At 41.4% G+C, this 23,476-nt stretch overlaps 1 protein-coding gene across 2 annotated transcripts in view; it reads right to left on the reverse strand.

Annotated features, from left to right (window-relative positions):
- The window catches only part of SHISA9 (shisa family member 9), a 351,536-nt gene that overhangs the window by 317,583 nt on the left and 10,477 nt on the right, over positions 1-23,476 (reverse strand). For both annotated transcript variants that reach the window (XM_025275672.3, XM_025275673.3), the window contains exon 2: positions 21,531-21,658. In XM_025275672.3, the coding sequence (XP_025131457.2) occupies positions 21,531-21,658 (128 nt within the window). The remainder of the gene's footprint in view (positions 1-21,530; positions 21,659-23,476) is intronic.

The raw sequence follows: 23,476 nt of genomic DNA on the forward strand, positions 1-23,476 counted from the left end.
CAAAGGCAGGGGTGGAGAAGAATTAGATGAAGGGGCTTCTCCAATGGCTCAGCGGGTAAAGAATCTGCCTGCAATGCAGGAGACACAGGAGACGTGGGTACGATCCCTGGGTTGGGAAGGGACCCTGCAGAAGGAAATGGCAACCCGAGGAGCCTGGGTGGCTACAGTCCATGGAGTTGCAGAGTCAGACACAACTTAGCGACTAAGCACACATGCAGTCAAAAGTTATAAACATCCAGTTATAAGATAAATAAGTACTGGGATGTCATGTACATGTGACAAATCTAACACTGTTATATGTTACACATGAAAGTTGTTAAGAGAGTAAACCCCAAAAGTTCTCATCAAAGGAAACTTTTTCTATTTTTTTAATTGTGTCCATGCGACATGACGGACATTCACTAAACTTCTAATAAGCATTTCAGGTTGCACGTAAGTCAAATCATTATGCTGTACACAAATGTATACAGTGCTGTATGTTAATTATATCTCAATAATACTGAAGAAAAAAAAAGTACTATAAGTAAATGGCAAGAGACACTCCCCAGAGGTTTGGGTGAGCTGTCCTAGTGGAACATCCTCAGCTCCACCACCGACCTAAAAGTCAATCCCTAAATCTCCAAAAAACATGCAATGCAAGGATGCAAGGGCAGTGGTGGACTTGCATAACCTGGGGGGCTGAGCTGTGATTCTTGGGAGGACCAGCTAATTGTATGAGGGTGAAAAAGTGAAAGTTGCTCAGTCCAAGCAACTTGTCCAACTCTTTGCGACCTCACAGACTATAGCCCGCCAGGCTCCTCTGTCCATGGAATTCTCCAGGCAAGAATACTGGAGTGGGTAGCCGTTCCCTTCTCCAGGGGATCTTCCAAACCCAGGGATCGAACCCGGGTCTCCCGCATTGCAGGCAGATTCTTTACCACCTGAGCCACCGGTACCTAGTGGTATTTTCTGCTCCAGGTTATAACAGTGATCTCAGAAATGACATCATTGGGGTAAGGTACAAATAAATAAGCCCCACTACCCTCCAGCCAGTCCATACTATGCCAGGGGGGTGGGCAAGTGGATGAACCCCGTTGTGGGATTATCCATGGCACCAAGTAGGAATTTCACAAAGCTATTCATTGGAATCCTGTCTTGTGCAGAACAGCTAAAATCATGCTCAGCCAAAATTACCCACAATGGCTGTTTCTCTGGTTGAGCACCAGATGAAGTAAGTGGCTTCTGTTTGGTGGCCAAGTTATATGAAAAATGCATATCTTTAAATGCTAGAATCACACTCAGGAGAAGCTCGTGGGAAGTGAGTCTGTCTGCGGCAAAAGCAGACTCATGTCTCCCATCTCACTCCGAGCATATGCTCATTGTGTGGAAGGGTGAGCAGAAATACTCACGTTATTTATGTTGCTCTCTCTCTCTCCCCCTCTCACGCCCCCTCTCCCATTTGCTTCTTCCCATCCCTGACCTGAGATCACAGAATAGAATTCACATGTCTTACAGGCACTCTGTCTCCCTCTACTCCATAGTAAGGTTAAGAAAAGATGGCATTGGACTGACCTGGCTCTTCCTCCAATCATGGAAACTTAGAGAATTATTATCATCAGATCCCAACTGTTCAAGCATCCAGTTTCCTAGCAACCCTCAAAACGCTTTGGTGAAGGGTTAGAACGAGGACTTCATGGGTAAGCGGGTAAGGTAATGGCAGCTGTGTTGGAGATGGCTTGGGAGCTTCCCTGAATTGTCTTAAAAGGCCATTCTCATCCATCATCCCAGCAACCCAACAAAACACTGTTAGTCATGAAAGTGATGTAAGGCAGCCTAGCTACTCAACACTCCCAGAGGCTCAGGTCTGAATTCCTTAACCTGGACTCGGGGGCCTTCCATTCATCAGTTTCATCACTCTTTACTTACATGTGCAGCCCCTCCGCCCCAGCAAGGCTGTCTCCTCTCCATCCACCTTGCAGCCCTCTCTGAATGTCTTCTTCTATATGCCCAAGTTTCTACCCACTTGAGTTCCTTCCTCACCAACCACATCCCCTCCACGCATCCCACACCTCATGTTATTGTCGTTTAGTGGCTAAGTCATGTCCGACTCTTTGCAACCCCATGGACTGTAGCCAGCCAGACTCCTCTGTCCATGGTATTTCCCAGGCAAGAATACTGGAGTGGGCTGCCATTTCCTCCTCCAGGGAATCTTCCCGAACCAGGGATTGAACCCGTGTCTCCTGCTTTGGCAGGCAGGTTCTTTACCACTGAGCCACCTAGGAAGCCCACCCATACCTCACACCATCCTTCTAATCACTTGACTGCCCTCCCCTAGGAATAGCTTTCTCATAATCACTTAACTCTGACTACTGCTGGAGATGTCGTATAGGCTTTGTTATTATGCCTAGAGATACAGGGCAAATTCATCCCACAAGAGCTAAGCCACAGAGGAGGAAAACAATGCAGGAAAGATGGCAAGGCAGCATCTGGATATTGGCAGAACTGAGTGGTCTGAAGGGATTCAGACAGATATCAAGGCATATATAAATTCAAAAGAGCAATCAGACAAAAGATGGGATTTGTTTGGACCTTGGTTTCTCTCTCTGAATACTTAGCATCCATTCCTCCACTTTCTGCCCAGAGTCTCAATTTCATTTTGGAGATTTTCGTCTTCCTCCCTGTGTGCAATATTGGCGAGACTGTCAATCAAGGTACCAGCCCTCCCTAGCCAAGGTTGACCATGTGACTCAGTGTGGGCTAGCCAGACACTCCCCAGGACCTTATATTTAAGTGGAGTAGGCACAAAGAAAGAAAAATGGTTATAATGATTGATGTCTGCAGGGGAGCTTTGATGAGACCACAGATTATCTCAAGCCACCAGCCCTGGTTAGAGCTGCCCTGATTCTTACTATGCCAAGCTTTGTTCTTCAAATGCCCCTTCAGTTCTATGAACCATCCCACATTCTTCAAAAGAGCTCCCTTTTTGCTTAAGTCGCATAGCACTGACTTCTGTTACTTATTTTTAATTTCTTTTATTTTTATTTTTTGGCTGAGATGTGTGCAGCAAGCACGCAGGATCTTAGTTCCCTGACCAGGGATTGAACCCATTCCCCCTGCACTGGACGTAGAGTCCTAACCACTGGACCACCAGGGAAGTCCCTGATTTCTGTTACTTATAACCAAACCAGCCTGATACGAACTGTTTACATCAAGCCTTGAAGGATGACAGAAACTAGCATGCAGAGAGGAGGAAAGAGAATCGTCAATAGCTTTGTCCTCCACTGGCTCTTATAAGCCGCTCTAAGAGGTTGGCTAATAACTTTGGAATGGGCACACTCCATATCAATGCTGTTGTTGCTGTCTTAGTCACTAAGTTGTGTCCAATTCTTTAGTGACCCTATGACTGTTAGCCTTTCAGGCTCCTCTGTCTGTGGAATTTTCCAGGCAAGAATACTGACGTGGGTTGCCATTTTCTTCTCCAGGTGATCTTCCCAACACAGGGATCGACCCTCATCTCCTGCACTGGCAGGTGGATTCTTTACCACTGAGCCCCCTATCAAAGATAGGGAAAACTAATAGGAAAGCGCCCTATCAATGAGGCCTGCCTGAAACCAGAAAGGATTGCCTTGGGAAATAATAAGTCTGCCACCAGGGAAGGTGAGTAAGTTGGACGGAGTAAACATAAGCCCAGCAGCATCCTTCTAAGTTCTCCAGTATTTCATTTCCTCCGTACACATCAATAATTGCTACACAAAAAGATATTTAACAGATCTATCAGTTTGAAAAACACTGAAATGAATGCAATTATAAATGGCTTTATTATTTTTATTCTCAGTCTTTAAGGTGCCAATAAGATGCGTTGAGAATCTCCAAGAGGTGGAGAGAGCAGGTAGCAATTCCCAAATTTATTTGGGCAAGAAACTAAAGGACCGGTGTTCAGTGGAACACCCACAGGGAAGCCCAACTCGAGGGACAGAGCAGTGCTGGGATGCACTAGAACAGCTGTAAAGCACCTAACACAGTGCCTGGCACATAGCAAGTGCTCAAAATCGTAGCTATAATCTATACAGGCTTCCCTGGTGGTTCAGATGGTAAAGCGTCTGCCTACAATGCGGGAGACCTGGGTTTGATCCCTGGGTCGGGAAGATCCTCTGGAGAAGAAATGGCAACCCACTCCAGTACTCTTGCCTGGAAAATTCCATGGACGGAGGAGTGTCGTAGGCTATAGTCCATGGGGTCGCAAAGAGTCAGACACGACTGAGCTACTTCACTTTCATACAGACACACCTCAGAGATACTACAGGCTCAGTACCGGATGATTGCAATAAAGCGAGTATCGCAATAAACAAGTCACACAAATATCTTGGTTTTCCAGTGCATATAAAAATCATGTTTACACTAGCCTGTAAGGTATTAAGTGTGCAATAGCATCATGTCTGAAAAAACGTACATACTTTAATTTAAAAATATTTTATTGCTGAGAAACACTAACCATCATCCAGGCCTTCAGCAAATCATGATCTTTTTACTGGTGAAGGATTTGAAATATGACAAGAATTACCAAAATGTGAGACAGAGACACAAAATGAGCAAATGTTATTGGAAAAAATGTTGCTGATAGACTTGCTTGATGCAGGGTTGCCACAAACCTTCAATTTGTAAAAAACAAAACAAACAAAAAAAAATGCAGTATCTTTTTATGGCTGAACAATATTTTATTGTATATATGTACCACATCTTCTTTATCCATTCACCTGTCAATGGACATTCAGGTTGCTTCCATGTCCTGGCTATTGTAAATAGTGCCACAATGAATATTGGGGTGCATGTATCCTTTCAATTAATTGTCACTAATTAGCTGTCCCTTAAATGTGTGTTAACACAACATTGTAAATCAACTAACTCAAAAAAAAAAAATTTTAATGCAGTATCTGTAAAGTACAATAAAGCAAAACTTAATAAAACAAGACATGCCTGTAATTAATATCTCACTTTGTTCTCATTTCTGAATATCATTTCCCCACATTTAGGACTATGACCTCTTCCCCTCCCTCACCAGACTCTAGCCCCCTTGGGCTTCCTTTGGTTTCACAGATGAAGTAGTTTCCAGCCTCAGGACCTTTGCACATTCTGTTTCCTCTGCCTTCACTTTCCCCTGTGCTTCACTTGGACAGTTCCTTCTCACTCATCCTTGGGTCTCAGTGAATCGTCACCCCCTCAGTGAGTTAGCCCTGTTATCCTTAATCCCATCATCTTCCTTGTTTCCTCCTATACTTATCACAAGTAATATCTCTTACACGTTTTTAATCTATTAGATTTGCAAACAGTCCTATCCCCCTCAACTGTAGACTCCAGAGGTCAGAAACCTGGCTGGGTTTTGCTCCATTAACACAGTGTCTAACTAGGTCTAAAAAGAAAAAGATTTATTGAATACATGCATAAGACAGAAGTAATTCCCCATACAAAGGATGGGCTTCCCAAGTGGTACAGTTGGTAAAGAATCCACCTGCCAATGGAGGAAAAACAACAATGATTTTTTTAAAGATCAAAAATATACTATTGAAATATTCAGCTCTAGGTTGACTTTCCTATAGGAAACAAAGGGATGTAGTTATGTAGTTTTATGGTAGACTGACTTGTTACATGTAAATAGCTTAAAGAACCTAGAAGAACAAAGGGTTGTAATATGCCTCAGACTATCCACTCATGTATTCATCCATTCATTAAGGATATGCTAATCACCTACTACACATCCAAACACCATATGTTAGGCACCATGCATTGAGGCCTTCCCAATCCATCAAGTGGGTTTATATTCCCTCAGTTTATATTCCATTTATCTTCCCTCATTAAAAAAATCATAAGTGCTTAGACTTATGTCAATAGGAGTATAAATATATGGCAAACAACACTATGCTCCTAGCTAGCTCTCACAGCAGACACGGTTAATCAACCACAGCACTCATGCCCACAGGGTTTGACTCTAACCTAAAAATCCCTTTCAGCACTTTTCTTCAGGCAGCCCCTTCCCAGCACCCAAAAGGGAATCCGTGTGCCTACTTTGGGTAGAAGAAAGAACTCAGGTTTTGAAGTCAGACTACAGTGTATGAGATGGTTGGATGGCATCACTGACTCGATGGACATGAGTTTGAGTAAGCTCCAGGAGTTGGCAATGGACAGAGAAGCCTGGCGTGCTGCAGTCCATGGGGTCACAAAGAGTCAGACACAACTGAGCAACTGAACTGATACTGATAGAGTAGTGTATTTGAATCCATGCATCATATGCATCGCTTCTGATACATGGTATCTGACATCTATATCTGTTTACTCTGTCAGATATAGATAACCTCAGCCACCATACCAGCTTATTAAGAGAATTAAATGAGATAATACATTGGAAACACCTGGCAGACAGCGTCCAATAAATGCTAACTATTGATGTTATTACACTTACCCAAGTAAGCCTCATAAAGTGTTTCACATACTGTGATGCTTAATCAAATGGGCTGACATGAACAATAACCAGCCGAAACAACCACAACAGGATACAAAGCTGGAAAACCGGGCAAAGGGAGCCAACAATGATGTCCTCTGTCCACACCCTTTCCCCCCCATGATATATCCCATTTCTTTCCCATACTTTTACTAAAAAGTATCCTTGGGGGGCAGAGGATGCTCAAAGCATTTGTGATGGAAAATTCAGAGACTGCATCTTTTGTTCTTGAGTGCTTTTCTTAGCTTGACCTGATTTTGCTCTGAGGGTGAGGATTATAAGATCGGTGGCATATTGGGGGCATTTTGGAATTCAGAGTCAAAAGGTAGGTAAGTACTTGATCTTAACTATAGATGCTATACCCAGGGCATATGGCTTGCTACTGGAGGGCTGTCCAGTTATGGGATATGAAATGAATCTGTGGATCTGCTAGGTTTTTTTTTCCTTTGTATCCACCATCTCCTCCCTCTGGATTTTAAGACTTCCTTTTAAATATAATAATTAAATGTGGAACATAGCTGTTGGGGATTTAATAGTCTGCTTGGCAATATTTGAAAATCAACATTATAATCCTAAGCAGGCTGTTATTACGGTTACTTGGCATACACCGGAGTTGAGTTTTTTTAATTGTGCACATCAACACAGCATAGTTATTTCAAAAATGTTAAATACGCCCAACTCCCTCCTTAATTTGTTTTTGTGGTGATGAAATTGAGAGCCAAGATGGAGAAGGGATATCGTGGGGGACCTAAGACACAGGGAAGTCCAAAGGAATGACATGGGAGAAAACGCTATTGAAAAAAGTCAATTGTGCTCAAATTGGTGGACTGAACTTGGTGTGACACTTCATAATTTCCAGGTAATGCTGGAATACGTATTCATGATTTTTTTTATTATATGTAATTTCCAGGTGATGCTGCAATATGTATTCATGATTTTATTATATGTAATTTCTCTGGGCATGCAACTTGGCATTTGCTAAACTTTGATAACTGCACTAAAAGTTTAGTCCATAAGAAATAAAACCCTGGTGAACTGACAAGAAAAAGTGTGAGCAGCAATTACTTGAGAAATGTGCTCAGTGTTGTATTTTCTTATATTCATTTTTATTTATTTATTTATTTGGCTTCACCGGGCCTTCGTTGTGGCACATAGAATCGAGTTCCCTGACCACGGATTGAACCCTGGCCCCCTGCATATGAAGCATGGAGTCTGAGCCACTGGACCACCAGAGAAGTCCCTCAGGGTTGTATTTTGACAGTACTTATTCAACAATTCTGTTATTGAGCACCTAATATAGAGAGAGAGACAAGTTCCCTGGTCTTGTGGAGCTGACCTTTGGATGGGGAAGATAGTAAAGAAACAAATGAATTTCAGACAGAAGCAAGATTTTCAGTACCACATTATGTGATATGAGCTATGATGAAAAGAAAATGGTGACCTAATAGAGAGTTATGGTTGTGGGATTCCATATGTAGGATGAGTTACTTTCTGTAGGGAGGCTTCCCTAGGAGGTTAACTGTTTAGCAGAAACCTAAATGATGCAAAGAGTGGGGCAAGGCAGAGGGAAAAGCAAAAAGAAAGTCCTTACCTAAGGCAAAAGCAATCCTGGTTCATTTAAATAAGAAAAAAGAGAGCTCCCTGTGGTCAAGTGAGTGAGACAATATTTGGGCCAGATTATGCGAGACCAAGTAGGAGTTTGTTATTATTATTGCAACAGAAATGGGCAATGGAGAGCTCAGCTGCAGAGTTTTAAGCAGGAAGTGGCATAATGAAATTCAGGTGAAGACCCCCAAATGTCACTATGACCCAAATTGCCCAATGTCAAATGCAAGAGCACTAGACCTGGGGTTTGGAGTTTGGGATTCTAGTCCTTATCTTGCCACTTAACCAGTGCTCTTAGCTTAGGCCGATCACAGCTAGTTAAGTGGCTGGGCTTCATTAGTTTATTCACCAAGTAATCACTCATGGTCTACTGTGTTGGAAAAGACCCTGATGCTGGGAAAGATTGAAGGCAAGAGGAGAAGGGGACGACAGAGGATGAGATGGTTGGATGGCATCACCAACTTGATGGACATGAATTTGAGCAAACTCCAGGAGTTGGTGATGGACAGGGAAGCCTGACATACTGCAGTCCATGGGGTCGCAAAGAGTCGGACATGACTGAGAGACTGAACTGAACTGTTTTCAGGTCTAAATGTTGGGAATAGATATACACAGAGAAGAGCTCACAGTCTGGTAGAATAAAATCACAACAGAGTTAGCATACTTATGGATACATTTGAGTATCCCAGCTAAAGAGGCAGTAGTCCCAAGGTGGTTTTTCTAAAAGTTAGATGAGATAACCTAAGTATTGGAAACTGTGGGTAATTTATGATGGTAGATTTTGCTTATAGAAATCAGCATTCTTTCCCAAGCAAGAGACAGAAACCCAACTCAAACTGACTGAATTTGAAAGAAATTCATTCTGTTACTGAAAGGCCCATGGCTTCAGGTATGGCTGGATCCAGGAACTCAAACACGATCAGAACTAAACTCATTCTCTCCCCCTTTCCATTCTGCCTTTCTCTTCCATGTCTTTATTCCATGGCAGGATGCGCCTGCCCCTTGTGAAGGCAAGGTAGCTTCAAGCAACTCCAGGTGTGCCTCCTACCTCCTAGCCACCCTAAGGGATTTTTCTCCCAAGCAGTTCAACAACATGATAGACCTTATTCACACTGAAATAAAATGAAATGGTCTCATTTACATAGAATTAATAATCATTATGACTGGAGATTATTTTGTATCTACGAAGAAGCGATGATTAATGACAGAAGCAAGATTTTCAGTACCACATTATGTGAAGAGGTTCATAATTATATGTATAATGGTGGTGGTTTAGTCGCTAAGTTGTGTCCAACTCTTGCGACCCCATGGACTGTAGCCTGCCAGGCTCCTCTGTCTATGGGACTTTCCAGACAAGAATACTGGAGTGGGTTGCTATTTCCTTCTCCAGGGAATCGTCCCAAGCCAGGAATCGAACCCACTTCTCCTGCACTGCAAGCAGATTCTTTATCAACTGAACTATGAAGGAAGCCCATAGGTGTAATACTCATGTAAATTAAATAACAATGAATATATGTTTAAAGAACCATACCAGGATCTGAACCTACCCACCTCTATGCTTATTAGCAGAACAAAAATCTTCATAATGAACAATTTTTTAAAATATGCTTATACAGTGGTGCGGAGAGGGCAATGGCACCCCACTCCAGTACTCTTGCCTGGAAAATCCCATGGATGGAGGAGCCTGGCAGGCTGCAGTCCATGGGGTCGCTAGAGTCGGACATGACTGAGTGACTTCACTTTCACTTTTCACTTTCATGCATTGGAGAAGGAAATGGCAACCCACTCCAATGTTCTTGCCTGGAGAGTCCCAGGGATGGGGAAGCCTGGTGGGCTGCCGTCTATGGGGTTGCACAGAGTCGGACATGACTGAAGTGACTTAGCATACAGTGGTGACCATTTTGTAATATACAGAAGTTATTAAGTCACTACCTTGTGTACCTGGAACTAACATGGTGTTGTGGGTTAATTATACTTCAGTGAAACAAAGAAGCAGAATCAGGGTTTAACTTCAATCATTGTTCTAGTCTATGGATTTGGGGAAAACTGCCTTATTTGTGTTTTCTTTAAACAGAGGCAATATTCTCTCATGTCTCTAGGTGTACATCTTATGTGTAACTGAACCACTTTACTAAACAGTAGAAATCAACACCACATTGTAGGCAAAGTTAAGACTCTGAGCTCCCAATATAGGGGGCCTGGGTTCAATCCGTGTCCAGGGAACTAGATCCCACATGCTGCAACTAAAGAGCATGTGTGCTGGCCACAATAAGACCCAGCACAACTATAAATAAGTAAATATTAAAAAAAAAAAAAAACCACAGCATTGTAAATCAACTACACTTCAGTGAAATAATGTTTTTAAAGTGCACATTCTTGTCTTCACTAATATTAAACATGCAATTTCTATTTTAAAAGGAAAACATGCTTATACAATCTCCCTGTCAGCTATTATCAAAGGATTGTTTGACTGAGGACCTTCCTTGACTTTGAATGTATGCACTAAATATTTTCAAACAATGCCTCTGAAGAATGAGGTGCTTTCTCTGTTCCTTGTTAGTACTTGATAAAGAAAATCAAAAATTACATGCTGCCCTTGCACAACTTTCAATTCATGGGCTTTAGGCAGTTCAATATTTTGTTAAAATATCTGAGTATCTGAATATTTTAAACAGCTTTCTTTGGATAACAGGTAAGGCATCAAACTAAGGAGGAACTGCACCCATAACTATGAAGTGTATCCCTGTGCTTCACATCCTTAAGTCCATTTCCAAGAACTGCCAAGTAAACATATATCTGTGATCAGTAACTGTGTCCTAAATTTTCAATTTTAAATAGCAATTCATCCACTTTTCATCACTCTGAATTAACAACCATATCAATATCTCAGCTAATTTGCTTGCACAATTTTATAAATAATTCTTTTTTTTTTTTTTTGGCTGGGTCTTCACTGCTATGCAGGTTTTCTCTAGTTACAGGGGCTACTCTTCATTGCGGTGCACAGGCCTGTCACTACTATGACCCCTCCTGTTGCGGAGCACAGTCTCTAGAGTGTGTGGGCTTCAGCAGTTGAAGCACATGGGCTCAGCAGTTGCAGCTCCTGGGCTCTAGAGCGCAGGCTCAATAGATGCGGCACATGGGCTTTGTTGCTCCACTGTATGTGGGATCTTCCCAGATCAGGGATAGAACCTGTGTCTCCTGCACTGGTGGATGCATTCTCCACCACTGAACCTCTAGGGAAGCACAATAATATTTTCTAAACAGTATTAACTTCACAAGTTTCATGGTTGTGTCACTTTAGAAAGAAAAACAGAACCCATACATTTCCATGTACTTCAATTTCATTATTTGTAAAATGCAAAGAATGGACTGACTTGAAGCTCCATGAAGTCATATATACCTACATATATATATACACCTATATACATGTCTGTATATATATATACCTACATACATATATATGCATGCACACACACACACACAAAATGCCAATCTCCATATCCCTAGCACTAAGCCCCAGTACCTACCATATAGTAGATACTCAATACATACTCATCCAACGAGCAAACCATTTAAGGAATAATCAGTAATTCCCCAAAATGTAAGTCTGTGCTCTCACTTTCAACTGACGGGAGGCCAAAAAAAAAAAAAAAAAAAAAAAAAAAAAAAACAGAGAGAAAATAAAAGGATGCTGGAATGAGATTTTTCATAAAATCAATTTCATTCAGTTTAGGAGTTGCGTTTTATTTTGATAGCTATATCTAACCTAAATGTTTGGTGTTACAATGCCCATATCATTTGTGAAATGATGCTGATTGCTTTCAGTTACTTTTTACACCATTATCTTCCTTAGCAAAATTGAAGGCACACTATATTGGTCCCTCCAGTCTTGGTTTTTTTTTTTTTTTAATTTTTTTGTCACCTTTGAAACCAAAAATGTGGTAAACCAAAGGCAAAATGACTCCCAAAGTTCCTTCTAGCTCTGAAATTCTGTAAGATAGACTTCTTGCTGGGTGCCTTGAATAAATACATCCGGGGTGTGATTCAGCACCATGGACAAATCTCAAAGAGGGCCCATCTCCCTGGACTAAGGGCTGGATTTCAAAGTGTAAAAATCCAGGCTCTGCTTTGAGCATGGCCGTCTTTGTGTGAGCACACAACTCCAGGCCTAATACCTAAATTAACGAGTCTAAGTCTCCATTCAATGAAATATTCAGATTATGATTACATTTAGTTTCATTAACTGCATTCTCAGACTAATGTGATGGGATTTCCTTTTCAACTTGTAATTAACTTTACTGAGAATTCTTAATTGGGATTTTTTTCCTAAAGCCTTATTACAAATTCTTTTAATATATGCATTATGGTATTAAACTATATTGCTTAATTTTATATTGGCTGTTATTTTTAAAAGAAGAAAATATTCAGGGACTTCCATGGCAGTTCAGTGATTAAGACTCTGTGTTCCCATTGCAGGGACCACAGGTTCAATTCCTGGTCAGGCAAAAAAGATCCCACAATGCTCAGAAAAGAAAAAAAAAAGAAGAAGAAAATATTCAATGCTAATCTCCAAGAACAGCAAGCTGACCTGAACTCAGAGACTGTTCTGCAAAGAATCTGTACTCAAACCTGAAAGCTGATCCAGAAGTTTTGGGCTTCCCACATCAGACATGGCATTTTAACTTTCCTACCAAAAGCAGTGTGACCCTAAAGGGCAAAATCCTCTTCTCCCCTTATATAATTTGTATAAAACCAATCAGACGTGCAAGAGAGATCAGGACTGGTAGTCCTCTTCTCAATCAAAAGCAAGCAAAGTCAGTACATAAAAATCTTCTGCTTTCTTTCCCTCTGGTTCTTGGAAAGTTGTTGGGGACTATTTCTCTCACAGAACAAAATACCTATTTCTCAGGAAAATCTGTTCATTTTTTCCCTTCCCTCCCTGTCAGCCCCAGGTGTTTTGAGGAGGCCGGCATGATGCTCCCACAACATTCCATACTTACTCCCATCACGCGGCTTTGCAAGTACCTGTTTCCCCTACCATCTCCCTGACTGCATCACAGGCTTCAGGAGGATATTTCTTATTTTTCTCTCATTCATCCTCATACCTCCAGTTTTCACAGATCATTGCGTGACACATAGCAGAATTTTAGTAAATTTTAGTTCAGTGTTGATGAAGACGTGGAAATGTTAATGACAAGAAAGCAAAGTCTGGTGAATATCTGAATCTTCCAGAAATGATGGCTCTATCCAGTTGGTCCATTTTCAAAGATGCGTGTCATCTAATACAGTGATTCTTAATGAGGATCAATAAATAAAAGGGAGTAGGAGAAAAGACATAATCTGGTACATCATCCACTGCATGTCCTTGAAAGTCATGAGAAAAGTCATGAAGAGTTCATGCCTGAATCCATGTCTAGGGTCTGAAGTGTTAAGTGTTAATTGCACAGTCATTTCTGACTCTTTGCGACGCCAAGGACTATAGCCTGCCAGGCTCCTCTGTCCGTGGGATTCTCCAGGCAAGAATACTAAAGTAGGTAGCCATTCCCTTCTCCAAGGGATCTTCCCAACCCAGGGATGAAACCCGGGTCTTCTGCATTGCAAGCAGATTCTCGACCATCTGAGCCAAGAGGGAAGCCCTAGGATCTGAACTCCTTATCAAGTATCTCAGGGGCCTTGGGCAGATTACTTAAACTCTCAATGCCCCAGTTTCCTCATCTATAGTATGGGGGTGCAGGACCTATTTCAATTATTTCATGGATTGTTGTGAGAAGGAAAATGCATGCATGTAGCAGGTGCAGAACAAATGTTATTATTTCATGTATTCCTCTCTATTTTAATCCACCCTGTCAATCACATAACAAGCATGTTGCATCTTTCAGTCCCTATACCTAAATAGAAATGCTCTCCCAAAGGAGCTGGATAGGCTTTCCCTAGAATGGAAAGAGCAGAACTTGGCATCTTTTAAACTAAACCAGACACTGTGATAAGCACTTGGGCTTTCTTTACAAATAGTCCTACAGCTGGTTGGAAGCACTTTGGAAAGGCAATGTAGATCCAATTAGGCAATGCCATGTGGCCAGCATTAGTAGCAATTTTTGAAAAGAGCCCAGGATATGACTTACAGAAAGTGCTAATTTTTTTTTCTTTTAAGGGATCTGTTTCTGTTGCTTGTGCATACACACACACACACACACACACACACACAATCTCATTTTTCTAGGTGGAAATACAAGGCATGTTTGGGGCCAGATTTCTATGGGTCTGGTCTGCTAGTGTAAGTAAATATTAAAATCAACACTCAGAACAAAAGCTCATGTGTTTTAATGGGACTCGAAGGAAAACATAAGACAGGAACAAATGGCTAAGAATGGGACACCTGCTGCACCCCAGTTATTTCTTCGGGAAAGAGTTGACAGTTTCTTCAGTTCTCATTTACATCAGAAACAGTAGTAGAAAACACACACACACACACACAAACGGGGCTATCAACAGGCAGCATGAAAATATGTTCACTGTGAAGACAACTGCACAATAAATGCTGCTGATGAGCATCACTGGCCCCTAGTCTATGGACCACCTTAGCACCTATGCTCGATCATTCCACAAATAATAACAGTAATCAATACATGTGTTCCCGGGCATTACACTAAATCCTTTGTATGTGTTAATTCCTTTATCTCCAAAACAAACTTGTAAGGTAGATGTTATTTCACTCTTTTCAGTGAATGGAAAACTGTAGTTTACAGAATTAAATTAATACTTCGAAGATTCCACAGCTCACAGATGACAGAGCATACATACACCCAATCCAGTGATGTCCACCCCCCAAGCCCATATCTCCCATGCCCTCACTGCACTATCTCAAAGACAAACTGTCTAGTGTTTAATGAGCGTCATCACATGTCAGGATCCCATCTGTAACTCTGAATACTTCAGGAGAAAACCAGGGCTCCAATCTAAAACCACACCAAGTGAACTCAGGCCACAGCACTAAACCTAAAGATGTTTTTAGGGACTTCCCTGATGGTCCAGAGGTTAAGAATTGGCCTGGCAATGCAGCAGACACAGGTTCGATCCCTGGTCAGGGAACTAAGGTCCAACATACCACGGGGTAACTAAGCCCAAGCCACAACTAGAGACCCCGTGTGCTGCAACACAAGATCCCACATGATGCAACGAACATCCCCTGGGCCACAACTAAGACCCAGTGCAACCAAATAAATAAGCATTTTCTTTTAAAGTGTTTCTAGTGGATCCAGTGTGGCCCAACCCCTTAACTCTTTAGCAATGCTATAATCTACGGACCTGTGTGCAAAACTATTTGCAGTCATAGATCTTCAGATGGAAAGACTACCTGTCCAGTCATTTCAGGAACACAAGTACTGATAACTGTCACTTCTTAGAAGAGAGTTAAAGCCTCATCTGAGTCGAAATTAGCCAAACATCCTCAAAACTCAAAAATCTCAAGGGTCCTAATAATGAGTTCCCCTGGACTTCTTATGGAGCTCTGGCAAGGGAGTCATTCATAGATACATGTAATCATTCATTTGACAAATGTCTGTTGAACTCTGTGTAATTTCTAGGCAGTGGAGGTACAGAAAAGAATAAAACTAATGTAATCCTTACCCCTACCCCTAGGAAGCTTAAAACAGCAATCTCCACTGTGCTTCTCAAACATAGCCTTCTTGGAGACTAGTTCCACCTAAGTCCTGAGACTGAGACATTCTCCATCCCACCCAACTGATTGTTCAGGAGTCTGACAACTGATTCAAGGGAGCCAGGTTGATGGTTGGTCAGAAACCAATCACATTTTCTCTCTCTGGATAAAGTGAACTAAAAGACACTGTGATTGAGTATATTAAGGACAGAAACAATAGTGATGCTTTACCCACTCTACCTCCTAAAGTCCCTCGGGTGTCCTGATTCTCATCCTTCCTAAGCCTGGATATTCACCAGAAGATAAACCACATGCCTCCATTAAAGTTCAGGCTACGGATTCAGACAGACCAGGGTTTGAATCCCAGCTCCTCTGTGAATTAACTCTGCTATGGTGGACAAGCTGTGTAACTTTCAATTTTATTATGTATATTTTTAAATATACACAAATATAGACTAGAATAATGAATCCCCATGTAGTTGGTCACCTGGCTGTAATAACAGTATTTTTCCCATTTTGTTTCATCTACCATCCCCCACAATTTTATATATTCCTGGCGATGTTAAAAGTAAACCTCAGTTATCATACCAGTTCTTTAGTTTCCATGAATCTCGGTTTTCTCCTTCATAAAACAGGGATAACGATACCTCTTCCATAGGCTTTTTCATTTATTAGACAAAAATTTATGGAGCTTCTGTTATGAGCCACCCAGTCCTGCCGTGGGGAGTACAGCTGTGACGATACGAAGCTTTTGTTCTTGTGGAGTTTACAATATAGTGAAAGAGGAATCAATTTAAAATGTGAGCATGACAACTTCAGAGACTACAAAAGTTATAGGGAGAATAGTGGGGAAATGGGGAACAGTGGGTGACTTGGGAGCCACAGGTAGACAAGGATGTCCTCTCTAGTGAGGTTGCAATAGGGGTAACAGATGAGATGCAAGAGGCCTGGGATCCTGTGCTATAGGCAAAAAGCACAGCAGGTGCAAAGGCCCTGAGGTAGGAATGAGCTGGGCTGTTTAAGCGTTGTTTTGCATATTAAAGGAGTTAATATATTCAAAACATTTAGCACCTGTGCCTGGCCCAAATGAAAGTAAAGGTGTCAGTCACGCAGTCATGTCTGACTCTTTGCAACCCCATGGACTATAGCCCTCCGCTAGGCTCCTCTGTCCATGGGATTTCCTAGGCAAGAATACTGGAGGAGCCATTTCCTCCTCCAGGGGATCTTCCCTACCCAGGGATCAAACGCCTGTCTCATGTTTCCCGCATTGGCCAGCAGGTTCTTTACCACTAGCACCACTTGCAAAGCCCTTCTTTTCCTTTATACATTATTACAAAATATTGAGGACAGTTCCCTGTGCTATACAGGAGGCCCGTGTTGGTAATTCCTCCCAATTTTTAGAAAGTATGTGGGAATATTCCTTCTAGTATTTCAAAAAAATCAAGTATGGGACATCCTGGGTGCCTTTGTAAATATGGACAAATGAATGAAAATCCATTTAGCCCTAAACATGAGCTGTACAACCTCTTCAGAAACTAAGTCATGGATCTGCTTTTCATCTGATTCCTCGTAAACCCGCTTGGAAATGGTCCTGGGGAAGGACAGGGTGGGAGTAGAAGCCGGAATAAGAATCCCATCTTTCTGATGAGTTCCATGCCCTGAAATAGCAAGTCAGCATTTCACCAGAGTTTGGGGTGAGATCTCACTTGCTCAGATTATGCCTGTGAAATAAATACTACAACATTGACTCCATTCAAAAGTGGAGCTGTATGTTTGTACGGAGTGTGAGGGTCCTTTGTCCCATGAATAGATGTGAGAGCAGTCAGGATGTCAGCTGGTTCCATTCCAACCCTGAGCAGGTGCATAACTTAATGCGAGGTTTTCATAGACACTGGGCAACACTTTATACAATGGCAATAAAGGCTATGTAATTGCCACTGACTTATTTCATGTTGTTTCCAGCCTTTGCCACATCGCTAAACAATACTGCACAACCAAAATTCTACTATCAAGTCAGCTGCAGTAACTATAATGTAGTGTTCTGGACTGAATCCTGGAGCAGAAAGGGGACATCAGAGAAGAAACTAGTGAGATTCAAACAATACCTACCATCTGGCTAAAAATAATGTACGAATATTGACTTCTTAGTTTTGACATATAACTACGGTGTACCATAGTCATGCAAAATGTTAACATCAGGGGCAAGTGGGTGAGTGGGTGAGAACTCTGTGTACTATTTGTGCCACTTTCCTATAAATATAAAATTATTCCCAAATTAAAACTTTATTTCAAAAGAAGCGTGCTTTTAATACAAACAAGTTGAGAAATGTTGATCCAAGGTTGTATTTTGTCCCCACAGTCCCTCACTCAAATCTCACAATCTTGACACTAAAAGAAGCCTACATTTACCCTGGACTCTCAGAAGGTGGGGTTGGGGCGGGGGGGTGGGGTTGTCACTGGCAAACAGGGCGGCTGGGGTGGGGGAGACAGCGCACGTTCACAGTACTTGAGAACAAAATGCGCCTTCAAAAGCAAACTGTAATTACGCAGAAGCCGAGGAGCTTTTGCAGAAAATCACTCTCTCATCTGAATCTGCATCCTGTTAATCAAAGAGGTCCAAGCCCTTTTGATTATCAGACTAAATATTTTTAGGCAATAACACTGAATGCCTGAAAAGACCCTGAACAGCATCTGCTGAAGATAAAAAAAGGCAAGTCCTGCCTATATCACAGGAAAAATGAACCATAGGAAACTGATAAAGGTTGGCAAAAAAAATTCCCAATATTGAAGCCTTTTCCTCCCTATTTGCCTTCACTCTAGTCCTTCCCAACTCCCCTCCTTCCAAATATCCAGGTTTCTAGACTGTTGCTGGTTCTCTTAGTGTTTGAACAAAGCATAAGGAAAAGTGCAAAAAGTGATCTAGTGTTCATATCAAGAGAAGATGATTATTCTCTTAAAGCAATGTCAAGTGGGTCACCAAACAGAGATAAAAATAACATTTAAGTTGGAACTTCAATCAAATCTCACAACTTGAATATTTAGTGAAGAACACCCTAAAAATGGCACAATGTGCCCCTTCTTGTTGTATCACAAAGAGATGCATCTTTCCACTTTCTATAATGGTAGATCTTCGTAGCACCCATAATGTCCAGAAAAGGGTTTTATATTCATTGTGGGCTCGGACTCTTTGTGACCCCCATGGACTGTAGCCCACCAGGTTCCTCTGTGCATGGAATTTTCCAGGCAAGAATACTAGAGTAGGTTACCATTTCCTATGCCATTGTATTCAGTAGTGGCATTCTAATTCTGGCACCAAGAGCTGGTCTTACTTTCTGATTTTCAGACAAGATTCCTTCTCTCCTACTTCTCTATTAGTCAGTGGGCTCTGGAGACTACGTGGTTTCTTGAACCTTTAATAACTGATAATGTCAGTCACCTAGCTCTTATCTTCTCAATGAACTCCACAAATCATTGTTTCTTTTGAACATGTAATTTTTCCCATGTGTCCATAATATGTAAAGAGCTCCTGTAAATCAATAAAAGACAAACACTTCATTACAAGTAAATATTATCACTACCAACTACTGAATTAATCTGCTATTTAAATTAAACTCATTAATGTAAACCTGTGGAAAAGATATATGCTCTTATTTTCCAGATATTCCCCAAAATACTAAGAAATAAGGATGGAACCAACCTAGCAGAACTACATAAAATTAATATCTGTGGTAATTCCTAGGAGAATGCAATGTTTGTGACATTGTACCTAGAATTCTCCCCTGCAGTTTGTCAGGAAAGCTCTAGTGCAATTCCACTCAGTAAAATATTACAAGACACATTTTTTTCCTTGGTGTAAAAGATCACTGATTACTGAAACACAAATATAGACTAAAAGCAAGACTCATAAATAAACCAAGTTAGTCTGTCACAGGAGACTTCTGAAATGCACAGTACCTAGAGACCCATCTCTGAACCACAGTTTATTTTCAGTACAACTTTAAACAAAGATCCCTTCCTAAAGCAAGATTCATTAATGTTGCCTGCCCTTTTGCCTGACGGAGTGGTGTAATTTGAGTGACTTCAATGAGTTTGTTATTCCACTCAAGAGCTGATTCAAAATCATCCTAGAAATTGAAACTTCAAATGAGAAACTTTCAACAGCCACCTTTTTATAGCCAGGGACTCAACACCATTTCAGCTTTCTCTACTTCATGGTCATATTCACTCGCTTATGATATTTAGGACTCATATACACCTAGGTTCAGCTTATTTTCCACTGAATTCTGAAAGAGAATGTGCTCATTTCCATCAAAGCCAGAACTGGATACAACAATTGCTATATCAGAGTTGGCGCAATTCACCATGCCTTTCGGGGCTGTGAGATTTGGTCATAAAACTTCCAATGACTGGTGTATTTTGCTCTAACATATGGCTATTTCTCTTATCATTTTTATGATCCAGTTCATAAATAAATAATGTCAAGTTATTTAATAGAATGGAACTTAAGACTTTCTACTTAGTAACCCATTTCAAACCACGTACACATTAACTTTGCAAACATACTGCAACGTTTCCAAGGCCGTGAACAATTATCACCACGTAGAATCAGATAATTTGCATCACCAATGTCAAATTCCACAGACTTATTCCTCTACCCACTGAGCATGGAAATTTGCAACCAAACAGTGCAAAACTATGATTCAGCAAATAAAACACCAATGCTGTTTCTGGTGGAACTTTAGCAAAGGCGACCCAGACTAGAAAAACGTGCAAAAATGCCAGAACTGTTTCTGTTTTTAAAAAACCTCCAGCTACAACTAAATGCATCCTTTAAATTTTCTGGCTTTTATTATTTTAAACCAAGCCCTACACATTACTTTAATGTGGGGCTTACTTGAAAACATAATTGCTAGGAATAACCATGATAGTACGCTACTGTCAAAAACAAAACAATCTTATTTTTCCCCACTCCCTATAGTCAGTACACCAGCTCCATAATATATATTTTATATACTGACCTTTGAAAGGAAAGAAAATCTTTGGGAACACACTAAGATTCCCAGGTATGCGCTGTCAGCTAAAGAATACCTATTGAAACACAATAGCGAATGCAACTTTTTTCCCCTGGGAGAACAACAGAACAATTTGCTTCTGTTGAATCATAGGTACACACCCAAACTAACATAACCCCAACTCAAAACCCCCCACATACATGCACAGGTACACACACACACACACACAGAGTTTGTGGATTATGTTTATGAAACTCTGGTTTCATGAAAAATAAATTTAATTCTTCTGAACCAGTATCTGTTAGCTGAAAGCCATATAAAACCTAAAAGTGACAACTGGTCTACCTCAAGAGGCAGCCAGATAAGCAAATGAACCATTGGTTAACAGATTACCCAATCAAGATGAACCAACAAAACAGGTTATTGGCTAACAGATTTACTATCTAGGATGAACCAACCAAGTAATCCTTTGGTTAGCTAAGTATCTACCATGATGACCAGCCAAAAGGGCTATTAACATATGACCAAGATGAACCTCCAAAGTGGCCTGTTAACAGAAGAACCAACCATGAGAAATCCACCACGTGGATAACTCTTTAATGGAGAAACAAAGTGAAATCTGAGGATGCCACCCACAGTTAGATCCAGAAGAGATAAAATAAAACTTCTTAGTCCACAAAGAGAAGCTCCTCATAAACCCAAACACACACCATGAAATCTGGAGGTGTGACCACCGCTTAGGTCACCCCGTGGGACTGGAACTGGATGGCAGAGCTATACTTACGAAGATTATTTATGGGGGTTCTGGTATCCATGTTCTCATAATGCTGGACGTGGACCACAATGTTGAGATCTCTCTCCATGTGGTCAGTGTTGCAGTGGCCCTGTGGCCTCATGACGTCTGCAAGGGCCCTGAAAGGAGAGAAAGTTTAAATTGATTCATTCAAAACAACGACTAGCACCTACTTATTCCTAAAAATTGAAAGTGGCTCAGTCATATCCGACTCCTTGTGACCCCATGAACTGTAGCCCACCAGGCTCCTCTAGCCATGGAATTCTCCAGGCAAGGATACTGAAGTGGGTTGCTGTTCCCTCCTCCAGGGAATCTTCCAAACCCGGGGATCAAACCCAGGTCTCCCACATTGCAGGTGGAGGATTCTTTACCATCTGAGCTATCAGGGCTTTGGGCTTATGAACAAAAGACAAGACCCCTTTCTCCATGGAGCTGCCATTCTACTTAGGGTGGAGGGGAAAAAGACATATGTAAAGAAGATCACTGCAATTAGAGATTACATAAGGATCTCCTGCAGAAGAATTCATACGCCTCTCATGTTACTGATGTAATAGCAGTGTTACCCACTTTATAGAGTTATTGAGAGGATTAAATGATGAATATATGTAATATGTCTGCACCCAACAAGTTTAGTCACCCTTTATAACTAATCCTAATAATAAAAAAAAAAAAATGCTTATTCCCAGGTGGCGCTAGTGGTAAAGAGTATGTTTGCCAGTGCAGAAGATATAAGAGACATGGGTTTGATCCCTGGGTCAAGAAGATCCCCTGGAGAAGAAAAATGACAACCCGCTCCAGTATCCTTGCCTTGGAAATCCCATGGACAAGAGGAGCCTGGTGGGCTACAGTCCATAAGGTCACAAAGAGTTGGACACAACTGAGCACAGCACAGTACTCTTGCTAACCCTAGATACCAACACTTCAGGTACAGCTACGGCCCAGTATTAGTAACAATAAGTAACATTTATTAAGTACCTCCCATAAGCCAGGCACTATATTCGTCATGTGACATGTCTTAATTCAATTAGGCAGCACATAAACATGTCATGAGGGTTATTACTCCTTCTTTGCAGATGAGTCAACAAAGACTCAGAGAGGTGAATTGATTCCATTTACTTGAAATGTTCAGAATGGGAAAATCCATATGGACAGCAGAGTAGTGGTTGCCAGGGGCCAGGGGTGTGGGAGGGGAAATGGGAAGTCACTGCTAATGAGGGAGGGGTTTCTTTTTAGGGTGATGAAAATGTTCTAGAATTAGACAGTGGTGATGGTTGCTCAACTTTCTCAATATACTACAAACCACTGCATTGTATACTTTTAAAAAAGAAAATCCAAAATAAACTGACAGATTGGCTGATCAGGAAAAGCCTTTCTGAGAAGGCATCTGAGCTGAGCCCTGAACAGTGAGGAGTTACTGCCATGAAGAGGATGAAAGAACATTCCAGGCAGAGGGGTCAGCAAGTGCAAAGACCCTGAGGCATAGAAGAGTTCAGATCTGAGGGACAAGAAGGCTAATAAAGCTGAACTGCAGCCAACAAGTGGGAGAGCATTACAAGGCGTGGATTACTATACCCATTCTCCAGAACAAAAAGACTGCCCAACAGGACTTCCCTGGTAGTCCAGTGGCTAACATTCCAAGCTCCCAATTCAGGGGGCCTGGGTTTGATCCCTGGTCAGGAAACTAGATCCCACATGCTGCAACTAAGACCTGGCACAACCAAATAAATAAATAAATATTTTTTAAAAGACTGCCCTGTTGGGCTACAGTCCATCAGGTAGCAAAGAGTCGGACACGACTGAAGCAACTTAGCATGCATGCACACACGCCCAAGTTAACCCAGCTAATCAGTGGCGGGACTAAGATACAAACCTGAATGTCTTTGAAATCATTGTTTAAGCTCCTCCTGACACTGCACAGTAAGCAGAACCTGAAACCT

Source organism: Bubalus bubalis, chromosome 24 (assembly GCF_019923935.1).
Source record: "Bubalus bubalis isolate 160015118507 breed Murrah chromosome 24, NDDB_SH_1, whole genome shotgun sequence".
NCBI classification, from domain to species: Eukaryota; Metazoa; Chordata; class Mammalia; order Artiodactyla; family Bovidae; genus Bubalus; species Bubalus bubalis.